Below are 23639 nucleotides of genomic sequence, written 5' to 3'. Positions count from 1 at the left end.
TTCTACTAATATTACGACTTCAATATTTGTGGCGGACAGAAGTAAAGTCAAATAAAATGACTTAATCTTGATTTTTTCCATATATATTTTTTTGACAAACAACACATAATCAAGAATAACTTAACTCAAAATGATGTAACCTGAGGTATACCTGTACTGTATATTTTGGCAGTGTTTAACAAATTCCAAGAATAGAATAAAAAACAACAATTTAAAATAAATAATAAGAATAATGATTTATTATTATTAATCAAAAACATTCAATTTTATTACCTCTTAAAAGAACTGGAATAATTCCAGCATCAATCAGAGATTTAACATGATCATCTGTACCTTTTACCAGACTACCTATGGTTACTACTGTTTCAACCATAAGTTCTGTTGTAGATGATTCATCACCTAAAATATTTAATAACCTGAAAAAAATTTTTAAAGCAAAATAAATAATATGAAAAATTTTATTTATTTTGCTTTAAAAATTATTATATTTTCATACCTTGGAAGAACACCCAACTGAATAACTAATCCTTTCTGTCTATTGCTGCCAATTACTGAGTTTTTCAATTGTCTATAAAAAAATGTATGTATGAATTATACAAATTATGTAATACTTTTATACTGTAATACTTTTAATACTGTGTAATAAATTATGTAATATAAATATTTATATTATGTACAATAAGTACATAATATAAATATTTATATTACAATTTACAAATTTTTTTCTTATATTGACTATATAAATTGATAGCAGACTATTAAATATAAATACTTTTAGGTAGAATTTTTCAACTAACTTTGTGTAAAATCTTATAATAGAAAGTAAGTACCAAAAACTGTCATAATTTATAATAAATTAAAAAGTTAACACAATTTATTATAAACTAAATACAACATAAACTAAATATCAAATCAAATATTTTCATTAAGTTTGTTTTTACAAATAATGCAAAATATCTAAAAATTATATTTTATTTGTTTAAAAAGTATTAACAAATACATACATAAAACTTAAAAATTTTTTCACTATCTTTTCCAAAAAATAAATTGTATACTTGAAAATCAATTATGCATTTAAATATTAATTGAATATAAAATTTCCAATAATTTTAAATAAACATATTAAACTCATCTATATTAGTAGTATAATAATAGTATTATCTATAATTGGTAGTATATTTACTATGCAAATATTCATATCTGGCAATCAAAACAGAAAACTTGTATCACATTGTAAAATTCTTTATAGTTTGTTCTGTTATGCCCAATCAATCTGTTGGTGTCATTCCCAGTGCCCTAATCAGTTATAACAAATACTTACTATGGGAATAGTCATAACTGGCAAAACAAGACAGAAAACATTATACAAGTTATCTCATAGATGACACTTATTGTTCATTTGCTAACTACAAGATGATTTGTAGTTGACAGTCAATGTGTTAATCATTTTAAAGCCATTTGTAATCTTCATCTATATTTTTTAATTTTGTATAATTGTTATTTTAGTAATTTCTTTATATGTTCATATTTTATATTTTGATTTTAGTTTTTATTGAGCCAATTATTATTTTTGTTGTACTGAGAAGACATCTTCAGTTTCTTGCAAACTTTACTTATGTAATGAATGAATGAATAAATAAATAATGTATTCTTATGTGCAAGTTTTAGAAACAATACACCATTACCACCATTTATTGTGTATGCTTGACTTATGGCAGGCATTCTGGAATAAAGCTGTCATAAATTAGGGACATCTGTATAGTATATTCTTGAAACTTTTATGAGAGACCATTCACATGTAGTTTGTATCCATCTTGATATACAGTAGATCCCCCTATAAGACGGTTCCTATAATTACGATTCCTATAAGACGGCGAAAAATTGTGGCGGTATCCGTAAACAACGGTAAAAAAACTCCTATAATTACGTAAAACGTCATCGGGCAGCCGAACTACTTTCCGCCGTCCAGCGCCACGCTACGGAGAGTTTAGGCAAGCTATTGTCTGTACAGTATGTAAATTAGGTACCGTAAGTCTAATACAGTACTATAATTTTATATATTTCTTGTGAAAGAAACATTTCTTATTCAACGGCGATTAAAATTATTTATATTAATGATGTCTCCAAGGTTCAACGAAGTTTTCGCAGAAAAATAACATCAGAAATCGCGGCTGCGGTTTGCTGTGCTATTCTGCAACGAAAACAAGCTTGAGCAACGGCGATGTCAAATGGTGCACACTCGGTAAGTAATCCTACAATTTTTTGTTTATAGCGTAGTTTATACGGATTATTTCCAAAAAAAAAATATATGTATTTTGGAAATGTTGAGTCGGATTAGTCTAGAATCAATTAATTTTATGGAAGAAAACCTTTCAAACAGCCGTAGTCCGTAAACTTCACACATGTCAGGCTGTGATTGGCTGTGATTCCCACAAAATTGATTCATAAAGAACAGAACGTATCTACCGTCTTATAAGGGAATCGATTGTAGTAAATACACCACACATTAAATGGCATTATCTAACAATAACAAAATTTTATACTATTACAGCAAATTCATTATTCTAATAGTTTATCCTAAAGATTAATTATAAATTAATTTTCAGCAATATGATCTAATAATGTAATCTATGATATGATTTCACACAATAGCATTAAATGCCATCAGCTTATTCATAGTAGTAATATTTTTTGAATAGTAATTTAGTAGTAATGTTAAAGCAAACTTTAATATTTACTAAAAAATACATAACAAATTAATTCAATAGCTTACATGACAGCATTTAAACATGTTTCTGGATCTGAAGAATATAAAGGATCCAAATAAAGTCTGTTGTTCTCAACCTCCTTTAAGAAAAAGAAAAATCTTAAGTATATATCAATATTTATAAAATGAAACAAAAAGTAAAAAATAAGAATAAAATTAAAAAGCATCTTTCCATAAGCACTAAACACAAAACCAATATCCAGTAGAAACTACAAAAATCTAGAAAAGTAAATGCTTTCACCTGTGTTAAATGGTCATAGTCAGACTAAAAGACTTTTCCAGTTCGAATAAAGCTGTTAAAACAAACAGTTTGAAAAGAAAAATTTCTCAGGATTGGTGTTTGCCATCCACATGCAAAAGGGGGTCAATGTAAGAGAGAGGGGAAATGGTTGCAAGACTAAATGTCATAGAATGATTCCCATGAAGGGGGATGGAGTCTACCTCTAAAATTAATAGCCACATTTATTCTAGTGCCTTTGTAAATTTCTAACTGTTCTAAATATTTAAGCCATTCCTTGTGGGAGGTGTAATGAGGTCAGACCATCCTATCAGTACATCGCACCAACAACAAGGTTAAATATTTAGAACAGTTAGAAATTTACAAAGGCACATGTGACTATTTTAGAGGTAGACTCCATCCCCCCTGCATGGGAATCATTCTATGACATTTAGTCTTGCAACCATTTCCCCTCTCTCTCTTACATTGCCCCCCTTTTGCATGTGGATGGCAAACACCACATGCAAAAGGGTGGCAAACCTCCTGAGAAATTTTTCTTTTCAAACTGTTTGTTTTAACAGCTCCATTCGAACTGCAAAGGTTCCTTTCGAACTTTTGCAGTTCGAATGGAGTTTAGCCTGACAATAACCATTTAACACAGATGAAAAGTTTGCTTTTGTAGATTTCTGTAGTTCCTACTGGGCACTGGTTTTACATGTAGTACCTAATTAAATATACCTAGTTTGAGTTACAGAATTTACCTTTCTATATTAAGTTATAATTTTTATTATATTTACAAGTAACAGCAGCTTTACTTAGACAACAAATTAATACTTATTAAAAGTAATTTTTAAAATAATTGAAATTTACTCAGTTTTAAAGTTTGAAACTTTTTGAATTATTATTCCAATTATTTCTATACAGCTAATAAATAGATGAATATAATAATAAACAAAAACCTTTTTATATCATAAATGATAAAATTGTAAAATATCTTATCAAAATTTTGTTTTCAGTTTATACATTTTGAACCCAATCCTAAATGTCAGAGATATTTTTGTTTGTTTTAAGCTAGAGGACATTAATGAGTAAACAAACATATTGATGACAATGAATTTTCATATTTAACAAAAAAAAATGATAAAACTGTTTGTCTCATAAAGTCAGAATATCAACCACATTGTCCCAAAATGATAGAATATTGTACTTGTAAGGTCATCTACATACAATTAGTTTTTCACTGAATGACCTTTACTTCTGATGACTGACATGGTGCATTCTATGCCTGCACAATGTGGCATTTCTGAACAAAATAAATTGTTAAGAACATGACCTGAAGATCATCTTTTGTTCTTGGCAGAGATTTTAGCTTCCAAATTGCTTTCTTCATATCCAATCAAACTATTTCTATTGGTCAGGTGAGTTACCTGGAAAAAATTAATGCTCATGTTTTGTATCCGGGTTTTGGTACTTCCAGAATTGTGAGCAGGTGCATGATTGTGTAGGAAAACAAATGGGTTATCCTGAAAGCGGTCCTCCACAGAAGGCAATAGTACAATTTTTAGAATAGTCTAATACATCATTGAATCCATCCAGCTGTTCAGAAATATCTCCCATATCTTTGGAAGTCATACAACCTGCTGGGTGTTTAACTGTCTGCTTTATACTCCTCTCCTATTTTCTCCAGACACGACCATGTTCACCAACTGGTATATGGAGCATGTTCTCATCACTGAAAACAAAATTCTAAAGGTTTTCTGATGTACTCTTTGGCCATTCCACATGATGCCTTGATTGTATAGCATTTAGCAATGGCTTCTTCTGGGTACTGTAAACCAGTTTCAAGCTCCTGTAATCTTCTACAAACAGATGATCTACTAATGAAAATATCTTTTCCTTCCCTAAGATGCTGTAATCCATTATAAGTTAATACTAAAATGTTGTTCTGATAAAGAAATTCAAAATTCTAGCTCCTCTTGCCATTGTGATGTGAGGATGACCTCTCTCATTAACAGGTCCTGACACATCTATTTTGTCTATTTTCTGAAATAACTTTAGATACACTCCCTTGAAATGTAAGTACCTAATTCTTTTACTACAATATTCTATCTTACCTTCTTCATGACAAATGATAATTTGCTTATTAAGTATAGCAGGTAAGATCTGACTATCTTATCTTCAGTGCTTAAAAATATCTATCAGTACTACACACCGTGTGGAAGATTGCAATCAACGGTCTACTAGTGGTTGGTTCTCTGCTACAAAAATATTGTAGGTTTATACAAATTAGTCTAGAAATTATGTGAACATATTCTATCATTTTGAGATGACTTTGTTAATAATCTATCAATATGAACTAACAGATGTTTATTTTTGATATTTAAAAAAATAATCATTATAATTCTTGATATGAAATCGGCATCATCCTATCACTTAGAAAAAGCAATAAAAATTTCTGTTGCAAGCATAATATGTTTTGATGTTTTGCAAGCAGAATTTGTTAGATATTATATCTAACAAATTCTCCAACCTCCATCTTACCATTCAGAATTAGTTTATTGTTTTGGTACTGAATTGTAAATATTTGTAAATATAAATTTTGTTTTATCAAAATTGCATAAATTAGCAACAAGAGCACGAAAAATAAACAAAATACTGCTCATTTTCAAACTTTACCATAAATAATGCTTTAATGGAACTGACTGATGTAAATATATATACACTTACAACACTTGTTTTGTTAAAATAGTATTTATCATTGACAAGATACAAACAGAGTTTATACATTTGTTATTTGGCTGAATGTGATTTAATTCATTAGTCATTTTATATAGATATAACTAATGATATATTTACAATAGCACAAGTGAAACAATATAGAATGCAAATATGTCAGGAATATAACACAAATTTAACCTATAAAAGATTTGAGATATATATATATATATATATTTGTTATAAACAGTAAAATACTAAAAACAATCCTATGTATTATGACTAATTTATTTTTGTGTTTGTTATAAAATAAAAATATTTCTATGATTATTATCATTAACACAAATTTTATGAAATGATTTTCTATACTTTAAAATTTCAGTTTCACTATTTTACACAATTTTGTTTTTGTCTTAAATTTTCTACCACTGCAAATTTCTTATCATTTGTAAAAATTTTATTGTAAGTTATTCAAATAAACAACATTTATGCAGGAACTAAAATATTGTATATACAATGAGCGATTACTTATTGTAAGATGTCACAATGCTGGCTGCAATTTTTAATCATATTTTTAATTTATTTAATTTAAGATATATGCTCTCCATCTCAAATTAGTATCATCTTGCTCCTGTATACCATACTTTTCTTTTAACAATAGTCGTACCAATCATCTATTACCTGCTTTCAGGGAAAAACTTTTGAATTGAAATAATATGACTTCCAATGTAAACCAGAAGTTCATATATAGTCAATTTGCATTTTTCATGAACTATAGAGTGCACTGCATTTTTACAAAATGGCTACTTTATCTGGGTTGCTTGCAACTATTAATGTAAAATTAATCATATACAGTGGTGCCTCATATAACGTACTTAATTCGTTCCAGGTGCACGTCCGTTAAACAAAATGCATTTTCCTATAGAAATATATGTTAAAACATATAATTCGTTCCGCAGCATAAAATAACTGTACTGTACCATAAAAAAATGAAAATGGAGCAGTCACCAATTATGCTGGGTAGTCAGATGTTGTGAGGAGGTGGAGGAACATTTTCTTTACACATTCATACAGATACAGAGTTTTTACACATTGCAGCAGGTCTCTTTTTATTGTTTTTTAATCGGAGTCAGATTCAGGAGAGGCTACCGGAGCTTGCAGGTTCATCTCCTCTTGTTCCATCCTTTGTCTTTTGGCAGCTGGCTTCTTGAAAAACATGTCCAAGGTGGTCTGTTTCTCTCTCTTCTTCAACACCTGTCGGAAATGACGGGCAAGGGTGTCATTGTAGAGATCATTGATCCTGTTGGCCTTAGCTCTGTTTGGATAATGAGTGTTGGTAAACTCCTGAACCTCTCCCCATTTGACAAGGAAGTTTTTCTCAACTTTCACTCCTTCTGATGATGTCTTGCTTTGTTTCAATGGAAATCACCTTTCTGTTTTTTTTAGAAGCCATGATTTGCACAACACTTGAATAAATGTAAATATCCTGCACTGAGGTGATGTATGCAATAAACAAGGAAGCAAGCCAAATCCCAACGGGAGCTCTGTACTTTAGATATACTAATAATATATTCTAATAATACTAATATAGTATAAAAAATAGCAGATTGTCATTAGCAACGGCAAAAGTGTGGAAACATCATTTGCACTTGTTTGCCTCACGTAATTGCCGAACGGAAAGTCCGTTGTTCGCAGCCAATCCGTTATTTGAGGCGTACGTTATACGAGGCACCACTGTATTACTGTCCAATGTAATGATATATGCTGCTTGTAGCTGTTTATTGAGAAATTTTATAGGAGAGCAATTATTGCTAGCGGGACATGTCATTAAGAGGTATCAAAACAAACAAGTGAGATTGTTCTATTCATATTTGTGCCCTGTGTGTTAAAAAGCATCAGCTTTGACACTGTCACATCAGGGCCGGATTTACAAGTAAAAAGCTATGTAAGTTATTGCTTAAGGCCTCGACTTTCAAGGGGCCTCAAACATTTGTACAAAAAAGAAAATTGTCAAATTTTGTAATAAACATTTTTTTACAAACCAACAAAATATACTTTACTTTTTATTTTGTGTAGTATTTCATTAATTTTTTTTCCTAAGAATTAACATAAGATTTAAAAAAAAATTGATAAAAACCAATTTTAAAAAAGATTTTTAATGGAATGGGTATAAAAATTTAATTAAATTCAGTTATAAAACAGAAGACTAGTGAAACCACATCTTTTTCTTCAAATATCTGTATTAAATCAGAGTCATAATCTAATTTAATTCTATTTTTTTTAATGATTGACTTCTAAAATTGTGAAGGGTAAGTAATGGCCTTACACAGTTCAGCTTAGGACTTTGAAATACTTAAATCTGATTGTGTCCCACACAAAATTACTGTAATTTTAAACTTTAAGAAAACACATTTTAAAATTGATAGCATAACTTGTTCATGTAAAGCTGGACAATTTGGAAACTGCCAATTCTTAAGTCTAATGCATTTGTTCAGAATTCAGAGAAGCTCATAAATATAACGGACTGACTTCCAAATAATCATCTGTTTTTCACGTGGGAATAGACGAAAACTTATACTAGGCTCCTGTAAGGCTTTGAAATTGTAATTTGGAATACAACAGAAAGCTTTGCTTTTTCTATTCATATTAGTCTTTATTGTCAACAATACACAAGAATGACTCAAACGACCCAGATAGAATAGTTTTGTTTCTAAACACCAGAGGGCGAGCATCCGGTGAAAAATGCGAATAGGTCTCCTATCCCTAAGGTTTCCATAGTTGGTCTCAAATTTTGTCCATCTAATTCTGTTCTCGAGATTAAGGAAAGACAGATGGACAGATGACAGTGGAAATTTACAGGTCTACAATTTTTTCAAATTGCAGCCCAATTAAAGCTGTGACAATTTAATACAGTAGAGTCTCAAAAACGTGGCCTAATGTGGACCGAAGGTTGGCCGAGTTTGTGAAAATGCCGGATTATCGGGAATGGGGTTAAAAAAATAAGTATGAGTGTTTTCTCAGAAAATACTGTACTGTACTTGTATGTATTGTTTGCTTGAGAATACAACAGAGAATAAACTGCCCAAATACCCTTAAACAAAGAAAATGTACTGTACTTGTATGTATTGTTTGCTTGAGAATACAACAGAGAATAAACTGCCCAAATACCCTTAAACAAAGGAAAAGTACATCCTTTATGAAGGCATAGAGCCTTTACTACATGAAAATGAAAATTAATGAATACNAAAATTTCCAATAATTTTAAATAAACATATTAAACTCATCTATATTAGTAGTATAATAATAGTATTATCTATAATTGGTAGTATATTTACTATGCAAATATTCATATCTGGCAATCAAAACAGAAAACTTGTATCACATTGTAAAATTCTTTATAGTTTGTTCTGTTATGCCCAATCAATCTGTTGGTGTCATTCCCAGTGCCCTAATCAGTTATAACAAATACTTACTATGGGAATAGTCATAACTGGCAAAACAAGACAGAAAACATTATACAAGTTATCTCATAGATGACACTTATTGTTCATTTGCTAACTACAAGATGATTTGTAGTTGACAGTCAATGTGTTAATCATTTTAAAGCCATTTGTAATCTTCATCTATATTTTTTAATTTTGTATAATTGTTATTTTAGTAATTTCTTTATATGTTCATATTTTATATTTTGATTTTAGTTTTTATTGAGCCAATTATTATTTTTGTTGTACTGAGAAGACATCTTCAGTTTCTTGCAAACTTTACTTATGTAATGAATGAATGAATAAATAAATAATGTATTCTTATGTGCAAGTTTTAGAAACAATACACCATTACCACCATTTATTGTGTATGCTTGACTTATGGCAGGCATTCTGGAATAAAGCTGTCATAAATTAGGGACATCTGTATAGTATATTCTTGAAACTTTTATGAGAGACCATTCACATGTAGTTTGTATCCATCTTGATATACAGTAGATCCCCCTATAAGACGGTTCCTATAATTACGATTCCTATAAGACGGCGAAAAATTGTGGCGGTATCCGTAAACAACGGTAAAAAAACTCCTATAATTACGTAAAACGTCATCGGGCAGCCGAACTACTTTCCGCCGTCCAGCGCCACGCTACGGAGAGTTTAGGCAAGCTATTGTCTGTACAGTATGTAAATTAGGTACCGTAAGTCTAATACAGTACTATAATTTTATATATTTCTTGTGAAAGAAACATTTCTTATTCAACGGCGATTAAAATTATTTATATTAATGATGTCTCCAAGGTTCAACGAAGTTTTCGCAGAAAAATAACATCAGAAATCGCGGCTGCGGTTTGCTGTGCTATTCTGCAACGAAAACAAGCTTGAGCAACGGCGATGTCAAATGGTGCACACTCGGTAAGTAATCCTACAATTTTTTGTTTATAGCGTAGTTTATACGGATTATTTCCAAAAAAAAAATATATGTATTTTGGAAATGTTGAGTCGGATTAGTCTAGAATCAATTAATTTTATGGAAGAAAACCTTTCAAACAGCCGTAGTCCGTAAACTTCACACATGTCAGGCTGTGATTGGCTGTGATTCCCACAAAATTGATTCATAAAGAACAGAACGTATCTACCGTCTTATAAGGGAATCGATTGTAGTAAATACACCACACATTAAATGGCATTATCTAACAATAACAAAATTTTATACTATTACAGCAAATTCATTATTCTAATAGTTTATCCTAAAGATTAATTATAAATTAATTTTCAGCAATATGATCTAATAATGTAATCTATGATATGATTTCACACAATAGCATTAAATGCCATCAGCTTATTCATAGTAGTAATATTTTTTGAATAGTAATTTAGTAGTAATGTTAAAGCAAACTTTAATATTTACTAAAAAATACATAACAAATTAATTCAATAGCTTACATGACAGCATTTAAACATGTTTCTGGATCTGAAGAATATAAAGGATCCAAATAAAGTCTGTTGTTCTCAACCTCCTTTAAGAAAAAGAAAAATCTTAAGTATATATCAATATTTATAAAATGAAACAAAAAGTAAAAAATAAGAATAAAATTAAAAAGCATCTTTCCATAAGCACTAAACACAAAACCAATATCCAGTAGAAACTACAAAAATCTAGAAAAGTAAATGCTTTCACCTGTGTTAAATGGTCATAGTCAGACTAAAAGACTTTTCCAGTTCGAATAAAGCTGTTAAAACAAACAGTTTGAAAAGAAAAATTTCTCAGGATTGGTGTTTGCCATCCACATGCAAAAGGGGGTCAATGTAAGAGAGAGGGGAAATGGTTGCAAGACTAAATGTCATAGAATGATTCCCATGAAGGGGGATGGAGTCTACCTCTAAAATTAATAGCCACATTTATTCTAGTGCCTTTGTAAATTTCTAACTGTTCTAAATATTTAAGCCATTCCTTGTGGGAGGTGTAATGAGGTCAGACCATCCTATCAGTACATCGCACCAACAACAAGGTTAAATATTTAGAACAGTTAGAAATTTACAAAGGCACATGTGACTATTTTAGAGGTAGACTCCATCCCCCCTGCATGGGAATCATTCTATGACATTTAGTCTTGCAACCATTTCCCCTCTCTCTCTTACATTGCCCCCCTTTTGCATGTGGATGGCAAACACCACATGCAAAAGGGTGGCAAACCTCCTGAGAAATTTTTCTTTTCAAACTGTTTGTTTTAACAGCTCCATTCGAACTGCAAAGGTTCCTTTCGAACTTTTGCAGTTCGAATGGAGTTTAGCCTGACGATAACCATTTAACACAGATGAAAAGTTTGCTTTTGTAGATTTCTGTAGTTCCTACTGGGCACTGGTTTTACATGTAGTACCTAATTAAATATACCTAGTTTGAGTTACAGAATTTACCTTTCTATATTAAGTTATAATTTTTATTATATTTACAAGTAACAGCAGCTTTACTTAGACAACAAATTAATACTTATTAAAAGTAATTTTTAAAATAATTGAAATTTACTCAGTTTTAAAGTTTGAAACTTTTTGAATTATTATTCCAATTATTTCTATACAGCTAATAAATAGATGAATATAATAATAAACAAAAACCTTTTTATATCATAAATGATAAAATTGTAAAATATCTTATCAAAATTTTGTTTTCAGTTTATACATTTTGAACCCAATCCTAAATGTCAGAGATATTTTTGTTTGTTTTAAGCTAGAGGACATTAATGAGTAAACAAACATATTGATGACAATGAATTTTCATATTTAACAAAAAAAAATGATAAAACTGTTTGTCTCATAAAGTCAGAATATCAACCACATTGTCCCAAAATGATAGAATATTGTACTTGTAAGGTCATCTACATACAATTAGTTTTTCACTGAATGACCTTTACTTCTGATGACTGACATGGTGCATTCTATGCCTGCACAATGTGGCATTTCTGAACAAAATAAATTGTTAAGAACATGACCTGAAGATCATCTTTTGTTCTTGGCAGAGATTTTAGCTTCCAAATTGCTTTCTTCATATCCAATCAAACTATTTCTATTGGTCAGGTGAGTTACCTGGAAAAAATTAATGCTCATGTTTTGTATCCGGGTTTTGGTACTTCCAGAATTGTGAGCAGGTGCATGATTGTGTAGGAAAACAAATGGGTTATCCTGAAAGCGGTCCTCCACAGAAGGCAATAGTACAATTTTTAGAATAGTCTAATACATCATTGAATCCATCCAGCTGTTCAGAAATATCTCCCATATCTTTGGAAGTCATACAACCTGCTGGGTGTTTAACTGTCTGCTTTATACTCCTCTCCTATTTTCTCCAGACACGACCATGTTCACCAACTGGTATATGGAGCATGTTCTCATCACTGAAAACAAAATTCTAAAGGTTTTCTGATGTACTCTTTGGCCATTCCACATGATGCCTTGATTGTATAGCATTTAGCAATGGCTTCTTCTGGGTACTGTAAACCAGTTTCAAGCTCCTGTAATCTTCTACAAACAGATGATCTACTAATGAAAATATCTTTTCCTTCCCTAAGATGCTGTAATCCATTATAAGTTAATACTAAAATGTTGTTCTGATAAAGAAATTCAAAATTCTAGCTCCTCTTGCCATTGTGATGTGAGGATGACCTCTCTCATTAACAGGTCCTGACACATCTATTTTGTCTATTTTCTGAAATAACTTTAGATACACTCCCTTGAAATGTAAGTACCTAATTCTTTTACTACAATATTCTATCTTACCTTCTTCATGACAAATGATAATTTGCTTATTAAGTATAGCAGGTAAGATCTGACTATCTTATCTTCAGTGCTTAAAAATATCTATCAGTACTACACACCGTGTGGAAGATTGCAATCAACGGTCTACTAGTGGTTGGTTCTCTGCTACAAAAATATTGTAGGTTTATACAAATTAGTCTAGAAATTATGTGAACATATTCTATCATTTTGAGATGACTTTGTTAATAATCTATCAATATGAACTAACAGATGTTTATTTTTGATATTTAAAAAAATAATCATTATAATTCTTGATATGAAATCGGCATCATCCTATCACTTAGAAAAAGCAATAAAAATTTCTGTTGCAAGCATAATATGTTTTGATGTTTTGCAAGCAGAATTTGTTAGATATTATATCTAACAAATTCTCCAACCTCCATCTTACCATTCAGAATTAGTTTATTGTTTTGGTACTGAATTGTAAATATTTGTAAATATAAATTTTGTTTTATCAAAATTGCATAAATTAGCAACAAGAGCACGAAAAATAAACAAAATACTGCTCATTTTCAAACTTTACCATAAATAATGCTTTAATGGAACTGACTGATGTAAATATATATACACTTACAACACTTGTTTTGTTAAAATAGTATTTATCATTGACAAGATACAAACAGAGTTTATACATTTGTTATTTGGCTGAATGTGATTTAATTCATTAGTCATTTTATATAGATATAACTAATGATATATTTACAATAGCACAAGTGAAACAATATAGAATGCAAATATGTCAGGAATATAACACAAATTTAACCTATAAAAGATTTGAGATATATATATATATATATATTTGTTATAAACAGTAAAATACTAAAAACAATCCTATGTATTATGACTAATTTATTTTTGTGTTTGTTATAAAATAAAAATATTTCTATGATTATTATCATTAACACAAATTTTATGAAATGATTTTCTATACTTTAAAATTTCAGTTTCACTATTTTACACAATTTTGTTTTTGTCTTAAATTTTCTACCACTGCAAATTTCTTATCATTTGTAAAAATTTTATTGTAAGTTATTCAAATAAACAACATTTATGCAGGAACTAAAATATTGTATATACAATGAGCGATTACTTATTGTAAGATGTCACAATGCTGGCTGCAATTTTTAATCATATTTTTAATTTATTTAATTTAAGATATATGCTCTCCATCTCAAATTAGTATCATCTTGCTCCTGTATACCATACTTTTCTTTTAACAATAGTCGTACCAATCATCTATTACCTGCTTTCAGGGAAAAACTTTTGAATTGAAATAATATGACTTCCAATGTAAACCAGAAGTTCATATATAGTCAATTTGCATTTTTCATGAACTATAGAGTGCACTGCATTTTTACAAAATGGCTACTTTATCTGGGTTGCTTGCAACTATTAATGTAAAATTAATCATATACAGTGGTGCCTCATATAACGTACTTAATTCGTTCCAGGTGCACGTCCGTTAAACAAAATGCATTTTCCTATAGAAATATATGTTAAAACATATAATTCGTTCCGCAGCATAAAATAACTGTACTGTACCATAAAAAAATGAAAATGGAGCAGTCACCAATTATGCTGGGTAGTCAGATGTTGTGAGGAGGTGGAGGAACATTTTCTTTACACATTCATACAGATACAGAGTTTTTACACATTGCAGCAGGTCTCTTTTTATTGTTTTTTAATCGGAGTCAGATTCAGGAGAGGCTACCGGAGCTTGCAGGTTCATCTCCTCTTGTTCCATCCTTTGTCTTTTGGCAGCTGGCTTCTTGAAAAACATGTCCAAGGTGGTCTGTTTCTCTCTCTTCTTCAACACCTGTCGGAAATGACGGGCAAGGGTGTCATTGTAGAGATCATTGATCCTGTTGGCCTTAGCTCTGTTTGGATAATGAGTGTTGGTAAACTCCTGAACCTCTCCCCATTTGACAAGGAAGTTTTTCTCAACTTTCACTCCTTCTGATGATGTCTTGCTTTGTTTCAATGGAAATCACCTTTCTGTTTTTTTTAGAAGCCATGATTTGCACAACACTTGAATAAATGTAAATATCCTGCACTGAGGTGATGTATGCAATAAACAAGGAAGCAAGCCAAATCCCAACGGGAGCTCTGTACTTTAGATATACTAATAATATATTCTAATAATACTAATATAGTATAAAAAATAGCAGATTGTCATTAGCAACGGCAAAAGTGTGGAAACATCATTTGCACTTGTTTGCCTCACGTAATTGCCGAACGGAAAGTCCGTTGTTCGCAGCCAATCCGTTATTTGAGGCGTACGTTATACGAGGCACCACTGTATTACTGTCCAATGTAATGATATATGCTGCTTGTAGCTGTTTATTGAGAAATTTTATAGGAGAGCAATTATTGCTAGCGGGACATGTCATTAAGAGGTATCAAAACAAACAAGTGAGATTGTTCTATTCATATTTGTGCCCTGTGTGTTAAAAAGCATCAGCTTTGACACTGTCACATCAGGGCCGGATTTACAAGTAAAAAGCTATGTAAGTTATTGCTTAAGGCCTCGACTTTCAAGGGGCCTCAAACATTTGTACAAAAAAGAAAATTGTCAAATTTTGTAATAAACATTTTTTTACAAACCAACAAAATATACTTTACTTTTTATTTTGTGTAGTATTTCATTAATTTTTTTTCCTAAGAATTAACATAAGATTTAAAAAAAAATTGATAAAAACCAATTTTAAAAAAGATTTTTAATGGAATGGGTATAAAAATTTAATTAAATTCAGTTATAAAACAGAAGACTAGTGAAACCACATCTTTTTCTTCAAATATCTGTATTAAATCAGAGTCATAATCTAATTTAATTCTATTTTTTTTAATGATTGACTTCTAAAATTGTGAAGGGTAAGTAATGGCCTTACACAGTTCAGCTTAGGACTTTGAAATACTTAAATCTGATTGTGTCCCACACAAAATTACTGTAATTTTAAACTTTAAGAAAACACATTTTAAAATTGATAGCATAACTTGTTCATGTAAAGCTGGACAATTTGGAAACTGCCAATTCTTAAGTCTAATGCATTTGTTCAGAATTCAGAGAAGCTCATAAATATAACGGACTGACTTCCAAATAATCATCTGTTTTTCACGTGGGAATAGACGAAAACTTATACTAGGCTCCTGTAAGGCTTTGAAATTGTAATTTGGAATACAACAGAAAGCTTTGCTTTTTCTATTCATATTAGTCTTTATTGTCAACAATACACAAGAATGACTCAAACGACCCAGATAGAATAGTTTTGTTTCTAAACACCAGAGGGCGAGCATCCGGTGAAAAATGCGAATAGGTCTCCTATCCCTAAGGTTTCCATAGTTGGTCTCAAATTTTGTCCATCTAATTCTGTTCTCGAGATTAAGGAAAGACAGATGGACAGATGACAGTGGAAATTTACAGGTCTACAATTTTTTCAAATTGCAGCCCAATTAAAGCTGTGACAATTTAATACAGTAGAGTCTCAAAAACGTGGCCTAATGTGGACCGAAGGTTGGCCGAGTTTGTGAAAATGCCGGATTATCGGGAATGGGGTTAAAAAAATAAGTATGAGTGTTTTCTCAGAAAATACTGTACTGTACTTGTATGTATTGTTTGCTTGAGAATACAACAGAGAATAAACTGCCCAAATACCCTTAAACAAAGGAAAAGTACATCCTTTATGAAGGCATAGAGCCTTTACTACATGAAAATGAAAATTAATGAATACACTGTGTACAGTAATTTACCTGATAAGACAGACCTCAGAAAAATACTTTGAGGCATAAAGCGGTCTATAATGAAAATTAATTAACTAAGGATTTTTTTGCCCTGCCAGGGTGTGGCCGAGTTATCTGGACTGCCAGGTTATCGAGTGCCGAGTTTTCAAGACTCTACTGTATTAAATCTATTGATAAATTTAAATTAATACAATAATATAGTATATTATTATTTTATTTCAGGCTGCATCACAATATATTTAAAAATTTTACTATATAGTTAGTTTTACAAAAAAATAATAAATTACATACACATAATAAAATAATATATAATTTTATTATACTAAAAATCAAAATTATGTTTGTTCTATTAGAATTATTTTCAGGTTAAAGAATAAAAGTTGTTTCATATTAATTTTATAAGTTTAAGACTCCCATTGTAAATTTTAATCTAAATTATTATTGATTCAAAATTTGAAATATTGATTTCAAGAAGTTAGAAAAATTGAGATCATACAATCATCTTGAATGAAAGCAGCTTAAATATTTAATGTTACAAGACTAATATGTAACTTATGTAATTATACAATAAAATGCTGTTATAGCAAACACCAGTATAACAAATTTGTTTGCAATCACCAATCTCCCATCAATTTACTATCCAGCCCAATGTAAAAATGTTTTAGTTTAATACACATCACAACGAAACTTTCAGTTTAATGTAATAAAAGTTATGCTGCTGCTACTTTATTCAACTTTTTTTTCATTTTTCATTTTCCCTTATGGGGATCAGAGTCATCTTTGTCCCGCTAACGCACCACAAGGAAAATGTTTCATTTTATTTAGCTTCAATAAATCTAACCTAAAATTTAACATAAAAAGATTGAAAAAACACTTAGGATATTTACAATGTTCTTATCTTACTTATATGACATAGTACCGGCTACTCGCCAGTATGTAGGCGAGGGAGATGGCTTGTCTCCATAGCCTTTACATCAGTATTTTCCTTGCAAAGGTCCTGAGATTCTGAGCAAGGTTTTTGTCCCCTATCATGTTATAAAGTTCCAGATTAGGTATTTTGTTGTGACAATGATATAGTATTAATCTCTCCATTCTCTCTCTTTCATATTTGAAGCAGTTCAGGAGTAAGCGACTTAGGTCCTGTATCTCCTCTCTGTAGTTGCAGGCTGCAGTCTGTCGTCTACCAATACACTTTAAATATTCACCACTACTACAATGTCTGGTATATATTTGACAGTTTATATAGTTGACTGGAAGCCAACACAGGTCTTTAGTACCTTCCTCTATGTTTGGCAAGAGCCAAAACGTGTGCCTTTCTTTGTTTGAATATGTCCATCTATCTTGCCATTCCATATTTCTCTCTTATCATCTCTTTAATTCCTGAGATAGGGATTTTACCTTGAGTCACTCACCATTATATGTGCCACTTCTTTGGCCAATAGATCTGCTCATTCATTACCTTCTATGCCACTATAGGCCTTTATCCACCTGACTTTTATGTTTGTGTTACTTCTGTTTATCATGTTCTTTATGCTTCATGTCATTGTATTTGTATCAGCAAATTGCTGTAATGTGCTGATCACTGACTTACTGTCTGAGTTCACTATAATTAGGTCAGTTGTCCAGACCAAGGTTGCCCATTGGACTGCTCTCTCTATTGCATACAATTTCCTCCTGATAATGTCTTTTGGCTGCCAGGTGCCAGGCAGCTGCTGCATAGGTAATCCTTGGAATAAAGGTTTCTTTGTATATTATTTCAATGGACTCCCTATTCAGGCCCCACATTGCCTTGACCACCCTCGCAAGGGCATTGAACATATTAATACTTCTGTTTATACTTGTTATTGTATGAGAAAGCCATGTTAGTCTGTTGTATAATATAATTCCTAGGTGTTGAAGCTGCTTCTCTATTTTTATGCTTTCACTTCCCATTCTAATCATGGGAGTTTTCTTATAGAGGTCTGGTGTTCAACCTTTTGTGAATAAAATTGCCCTCGTTTTCTTCACATTGAAGGAGAGCTTTAGTTGTTCACCAATTCCTTCACTTTCCCAAGCACACTGCTACCAGTTCTTTCTATCTCTCATTGACAGTTTGGATCATAAATTATCACTGATCATCAGCATATGCCAGCTCCAAAATGTTTTGTTTTTTCTGCTTTCAGGAACTGATCATATACTATGTTCCAAAACAGTGGTCTGGAACTGGATCTCTGTGGGCATCTGTTTAGGTCTCTGCTGACCTGTGTTGTTTGAGTAATAAGTTATTCTTCTGTTGTGAAGGTAGTCCTTGACCACATAACATGTTTTCTGGGCATTCAGCTTCTCTTAGTGTCTGTAGTATCAGGAGCCACCACATATGGTTGAATGTCCCTTTAATGTCAAGGCTTACACCGCAACAATACTTATTATTGTTTAATATCTGTTTGATACCTTTCACTGCTTTGCAAATAATGTCATCAGTATTTGGGAGAAACCTGTATTGTTTTACATTTAGGAAATGGTTTGTTGTGATGTGTGCCATAATTCTTTGTCTGATCAAACAGTCGAGGAGTTTGCTGAGCATTGGTAAGACACTTATCAGCTTTTATCTCTTTGCTATGCTTTTATCTAAGTCATCCCATTTAGGAATAATTATTAGCTTTGCCTCCTTCCATATTGATGGAAAGAACCTAAATTGGAGGCATAGCGTTAACTGCTTATTCAAGACAATAATTTATGATAAAAAAAATTACACACATGGAACCAATTTACGGTGTGGTAACTTCAAAAAATGAATGTTTTCGAACCCCATCTGGGCTCTGCACCAGGTTCTAATGGTTTTTACACAGGAATTCAATTAACGAATGCTGTTTAACTAAGAGTTCGATCTTGAGTTTGAAACAATTAGATGGGCATTTGTTAACTGAATTCCTGTCTAAAAACTCTTAGAACCTGATGCAGAGCCCAGAAGGGGTTCGAGAACATTCGTTTTTTTCAATGTTTTTCAATGTTACCACACTGTAAATTAGTTGTGTGTGTATAATTTTTAAAATAGTATGGTGTGGCGAGTAGTTATTTTATGATCAAAGTTTACTGTGTTGAGTCTGCACCAGTTTTCCACTATGGAGGTGCCAGATTCTGTTTTGGACCAATTTAGAATTTGTCAAAAATGGTTCTGTCTCAGATCCAATATCTTACTAGCTAGCCATTGTGACAGGTAAAAATTGATTTAACAAACTAAATTATGTATGATTACCATGGTTAGCTGGTTAATGGATTCATTCTGCCTTACCAGTAATGTTTCCCAGATAAATTTTTGTTTTTGATCAGATACACATTTCTATTAATGTGACATCTTTCCAATGTAGGGTATAACCATTTTCTCAAACAAAAATTTAAATTACATGTCTGTCCAGATACCTTCACAAGTCTATTGTGTATAAAATATATACTAGAACTTAGTCAAGACATGTTTCCACTCTCATCTCTGCTATAGCGGCTATACTTCTAATATCCCAACAAACATAAGCAAAACGTTAATTTTGTTGTAGCACATTTTAAAACATTGCAACTAAAGTTCCAGCTCCTCCTGCACATCATATGTTATTAAGAAATTTTGTATAGACAATAATTTAAAAATCCTAGTAACAGAACAATTTGTGATTTGGAACAATGGTACTGTAACAACGTCCAATTTTAATCATAGAATGAATAACTTTATTCTAAAAAACGTATTTCATTCTGTTACATCATGATGCACCTCAGAGCTTACTATATAAAACCATTAAGATTATTAAAGCCAAAACTGTTATCACATTCAGTATTCGACTCAAGACTATCTTTGAACACATCTTGTCCCAAATTGTTTTTTAAAGTTAAGACCCACAAAAGCAACTGGCCTCTGAGACCATTAATTAACAAAACAACACATTCCACACATAATTTAGAGAAAGCTTTGTCAGTTTCTTTGGAATATCTTAGATGAATGCCTTTTTACATGCACATCATCCAAGGATGGGAAAAAATGATTTTTGCTAATTTAGCAATTGTTGATTGTCTTCAGTTTTAAAAGATTATTATTATATCTTTGCTCCCTTCTGTCACTACATTTGAGATGAGACAATGCTTATCAAAATGTTGCAAATAAACAAAGACTTCCCACTGCATGTCATTCTATAGTAAATGAGTTTATTGTTGACAATAATTATTTTATGCTAAATAATATTTATTCATAGCAATAGGGTCTCCCAATGGTTTTCCTTTGTTTTTAGTGCTGGCAAAAATACTGAAGAAAAATTTGGAATGCAAAACATTTGAGTTACACATCATAATTTTCAAGTTTTATTCCTGCATTATGTTGATATCATTCTCATTTCATGGGAGGAATTGACAAGTTTAATATGTTTGTACAAGCATTTAATTTATTGTGTAGTATGAATCTATGCTATAATTTTAAATCTGTAGGGTCCGTAATATAGACTTTGGGATATCCCATAAATCTAATGCTCCACCAACTATTATCCCCCAAAACTCAATCCAAGCACAAGTGTCCATCCAAACATATAGCTATCAGAACATTGACATGCAAAGCTTATCTACTAATATCTTCAGTCAATCTATTAGAAAGAGAAACAGCCATTGTGAGAATGACCAAACCTATGTTGTACATAGGAAAAAAGATCCTTAGCAACTACAGGGCAGAGAAAAAAAAATGAAAAAAGTTACAAACATAAATTGTCAATTTGTTGGAATTTCCTTTATCATTTTAAAAATAGAAATTTGTTCTGGCCTAACTAGAAATATTAGAAAAACTGATTTTAAAACTTCTTTATTCTCAAAGTGTAAGAGATTTTCATTATTTAATAACTTTCTGACATGTGATGACAAGAGAGAAGCAATGCACTCTAAATATGAGGATATTATTTCTCACCTCTAATCTAGATTTCTTCAATCAAGAGCTTTTTAATCACTTACACAGCACAAAAAGCAAGTTATTCTTTTCCCAACTTTCACATCACACAATCATTTTTACTATATTTTGTTGTAATAACATTTCACTAATAAATGTTTTTCAGTGACTCCATAAATTTGTTACATTAACATTTTACTGTATACATCAGAACAAGATTAGTCTATGGTTTTTTATTGCTATGAACTCTACCCACAATGCTAATAAAATGCCAAATTAATAAGAAATTATAATTCGAATGAGATTCCAAGAAACTGTAAATATCTGTAAATCTAATTTGTTGGATTTCTCTTCTTAACTAATTCATAAAATTCCTCAGTGGAAGATTCAGAAAAATCCAAAAGGAGTAACTCAAATTTTAAATATCTGATTTTTTTTTTTAGACCAATTGAGTTGGCTCAGACGCTTGTAGGCCGTAGATTCATTCGCCCCTGAAATTATTTCATCAAAATATGATCGATTATATCAAAATAAATAATTATTTACAACAGTGTCAGGAAAAAAACAGTTAAGAAATTTTTGACAACAAAGCATCAATTAAATATTTCTCACCATGTAAGGCTGTATAATTGGCACCATGGTAAATTCAAATAATTTTTGAGATTCTTTTAGCAATTATTTTGAAATTAACATTTAAATTTTCCTAATCTTCCTTTGTTAAATTCATAACACTAATATTTCACAAACGATGAGAATGCATGACTTTCTTATGCGCCACCTGGAATTCTCGGTTATTTATTCAATGATAGATTAAAGCGTACAGTCTGCAGTTTGTTTTCGAATTGCTTATAGGGGAAAAAGTTCATAATATTAATAAACGAGAAATTGGTCTTTAGAAAACCGATATTATGGTAATATGCAGAGTGCCGTAAAGTCTTTTATCAATTTTTAAAAAAAATCATAGGGAAAATAATGTTCTCTATGATTTTTTTTAAATTGATAAAAGACATTTTTCTACTCTTTACACCCTGTGGGCACTAAGAGAGTCTCTTTTTGCAAGCCCATTATGGATTCAACCAGGCCCACAATGGGGAAGCCGGGTGATGAGGGTCAGAATCCGACATATCCGAACAGACCACCCCGAAAAATTACTGGGGATTATTTGACCCGTCCGGATCGATTTCGGGTTCCCCAGAGCGGTAGGCTGTCACCTTGACCGCTCGGCCATCCGGTCGTCATTGGTAAAAGGTTGTATTTAATAATGTTTGTGATAAGTGATTTTGGTTTTGCAGAATATTACCATAAATGACTGTCAAACTGCGTTCATACAACTACTTTGCGTTTCAAGTACTCCCAATAAATAAAAAAGTGTTTTTCCTTCTTTCATGAAATGATTTTTTCGCAAAAAAAAAGGTGCAGTGTACGTCTTGGTTCGTTGATACCAAATCTGCTACACAGGCTTAAAAAACTACAGAGCGAAATATGAAAAAATTAACCATCATGTCATTCTATTCGACAGTTACATAATTTTATTGAGAAATCGTCGATCAAGGATATCAGATGAAATCATTAATTACATGTTTGTGCGATTCAATTGGTTTAAACTCTTTCCGTCCTGTTGGCATTAAGTAGACCTTTCGATTATATCCATCACGGGTTTGGCCAAGCCCACAATCACATATCCGGAACAGACCATCCCTAAAAAATTCTTGAACTTTTCCATGAACTACTTGCAGGGTGTATCGTAGAAAAGTATAGGACATTGTGGACATAAACAAAGGATTCAGGATGCAATTTCCAATGTCCGAAAATACCAGATGAAACAAACATGGCTGGAAATTGAGTATCGACTTAATGTGCTGACAAACAGTAGGCATATTGAGATGTGATAAAAATGAAAAAATTATACTTCGACAATTATTACACATTACTTCCTACTTTTAATGGTCTATCTATTCAAAAAGTCTTTTACAATTAATTAATACAATTGTAATCGGCATAATTTCGCCGCGCGTCTGCTCGTAG

General features: G+C 31.3%; 1 protein-coding gene across 1 annotated transcript in view; it reads right to left on the bottom strand.

The window, feature by feature from the left end:
* The window catches only part of LOC111624855 (armadillo repeat-containing protein 8-like), a 50907-nt gene extending 28509 nt beyond the window's left edge, over positions 1-22398 (bottom strand). Inside the window, exons 1-4 of the mRNA XM_023367815.1 lie at positions 22227-22398; positions 10625-10698; positions 497-568; positions 274-416 (exon numbers count right to left, since the gene is read on the bottom strand). Coding sequence (XP_023223583.1) covers positions 274-416; positions 497-568; positions 10625-10698; positions 22227-22253 — 316 coding nt within the window. The 5' untranslated portion in view covers positions 22254-22398. The remainder of the gene's footprint in view (positions 1-273; positions 417-496; positions 569-10624; positions 10699-22226) is intronic.
* Between the last annotated feature and the right edge of the window lie 1241 nt (positions 22399-23639).

Source organism: Centruroides sculpturatus, unplaced genomic scaffold (genome assembly GCF_000671375.1).
Source record: "Centruroides sculpturatus isolate CEXI.00-Female unplaced genomic scaffold, Cexi_2.0 scaffold301, whole genome shotgun sequence".
NCBI classification, from domain to species: domain Eukaryota; kingdom Metazoa; phylum Arthropoda; class Arachnida; order Scorpiones; family Buthidae; genus Centruroides; species Centruroides sculpturatus.
This window is presented reverse-complemented; position numbering and strand designations above follow the sequence as displayed.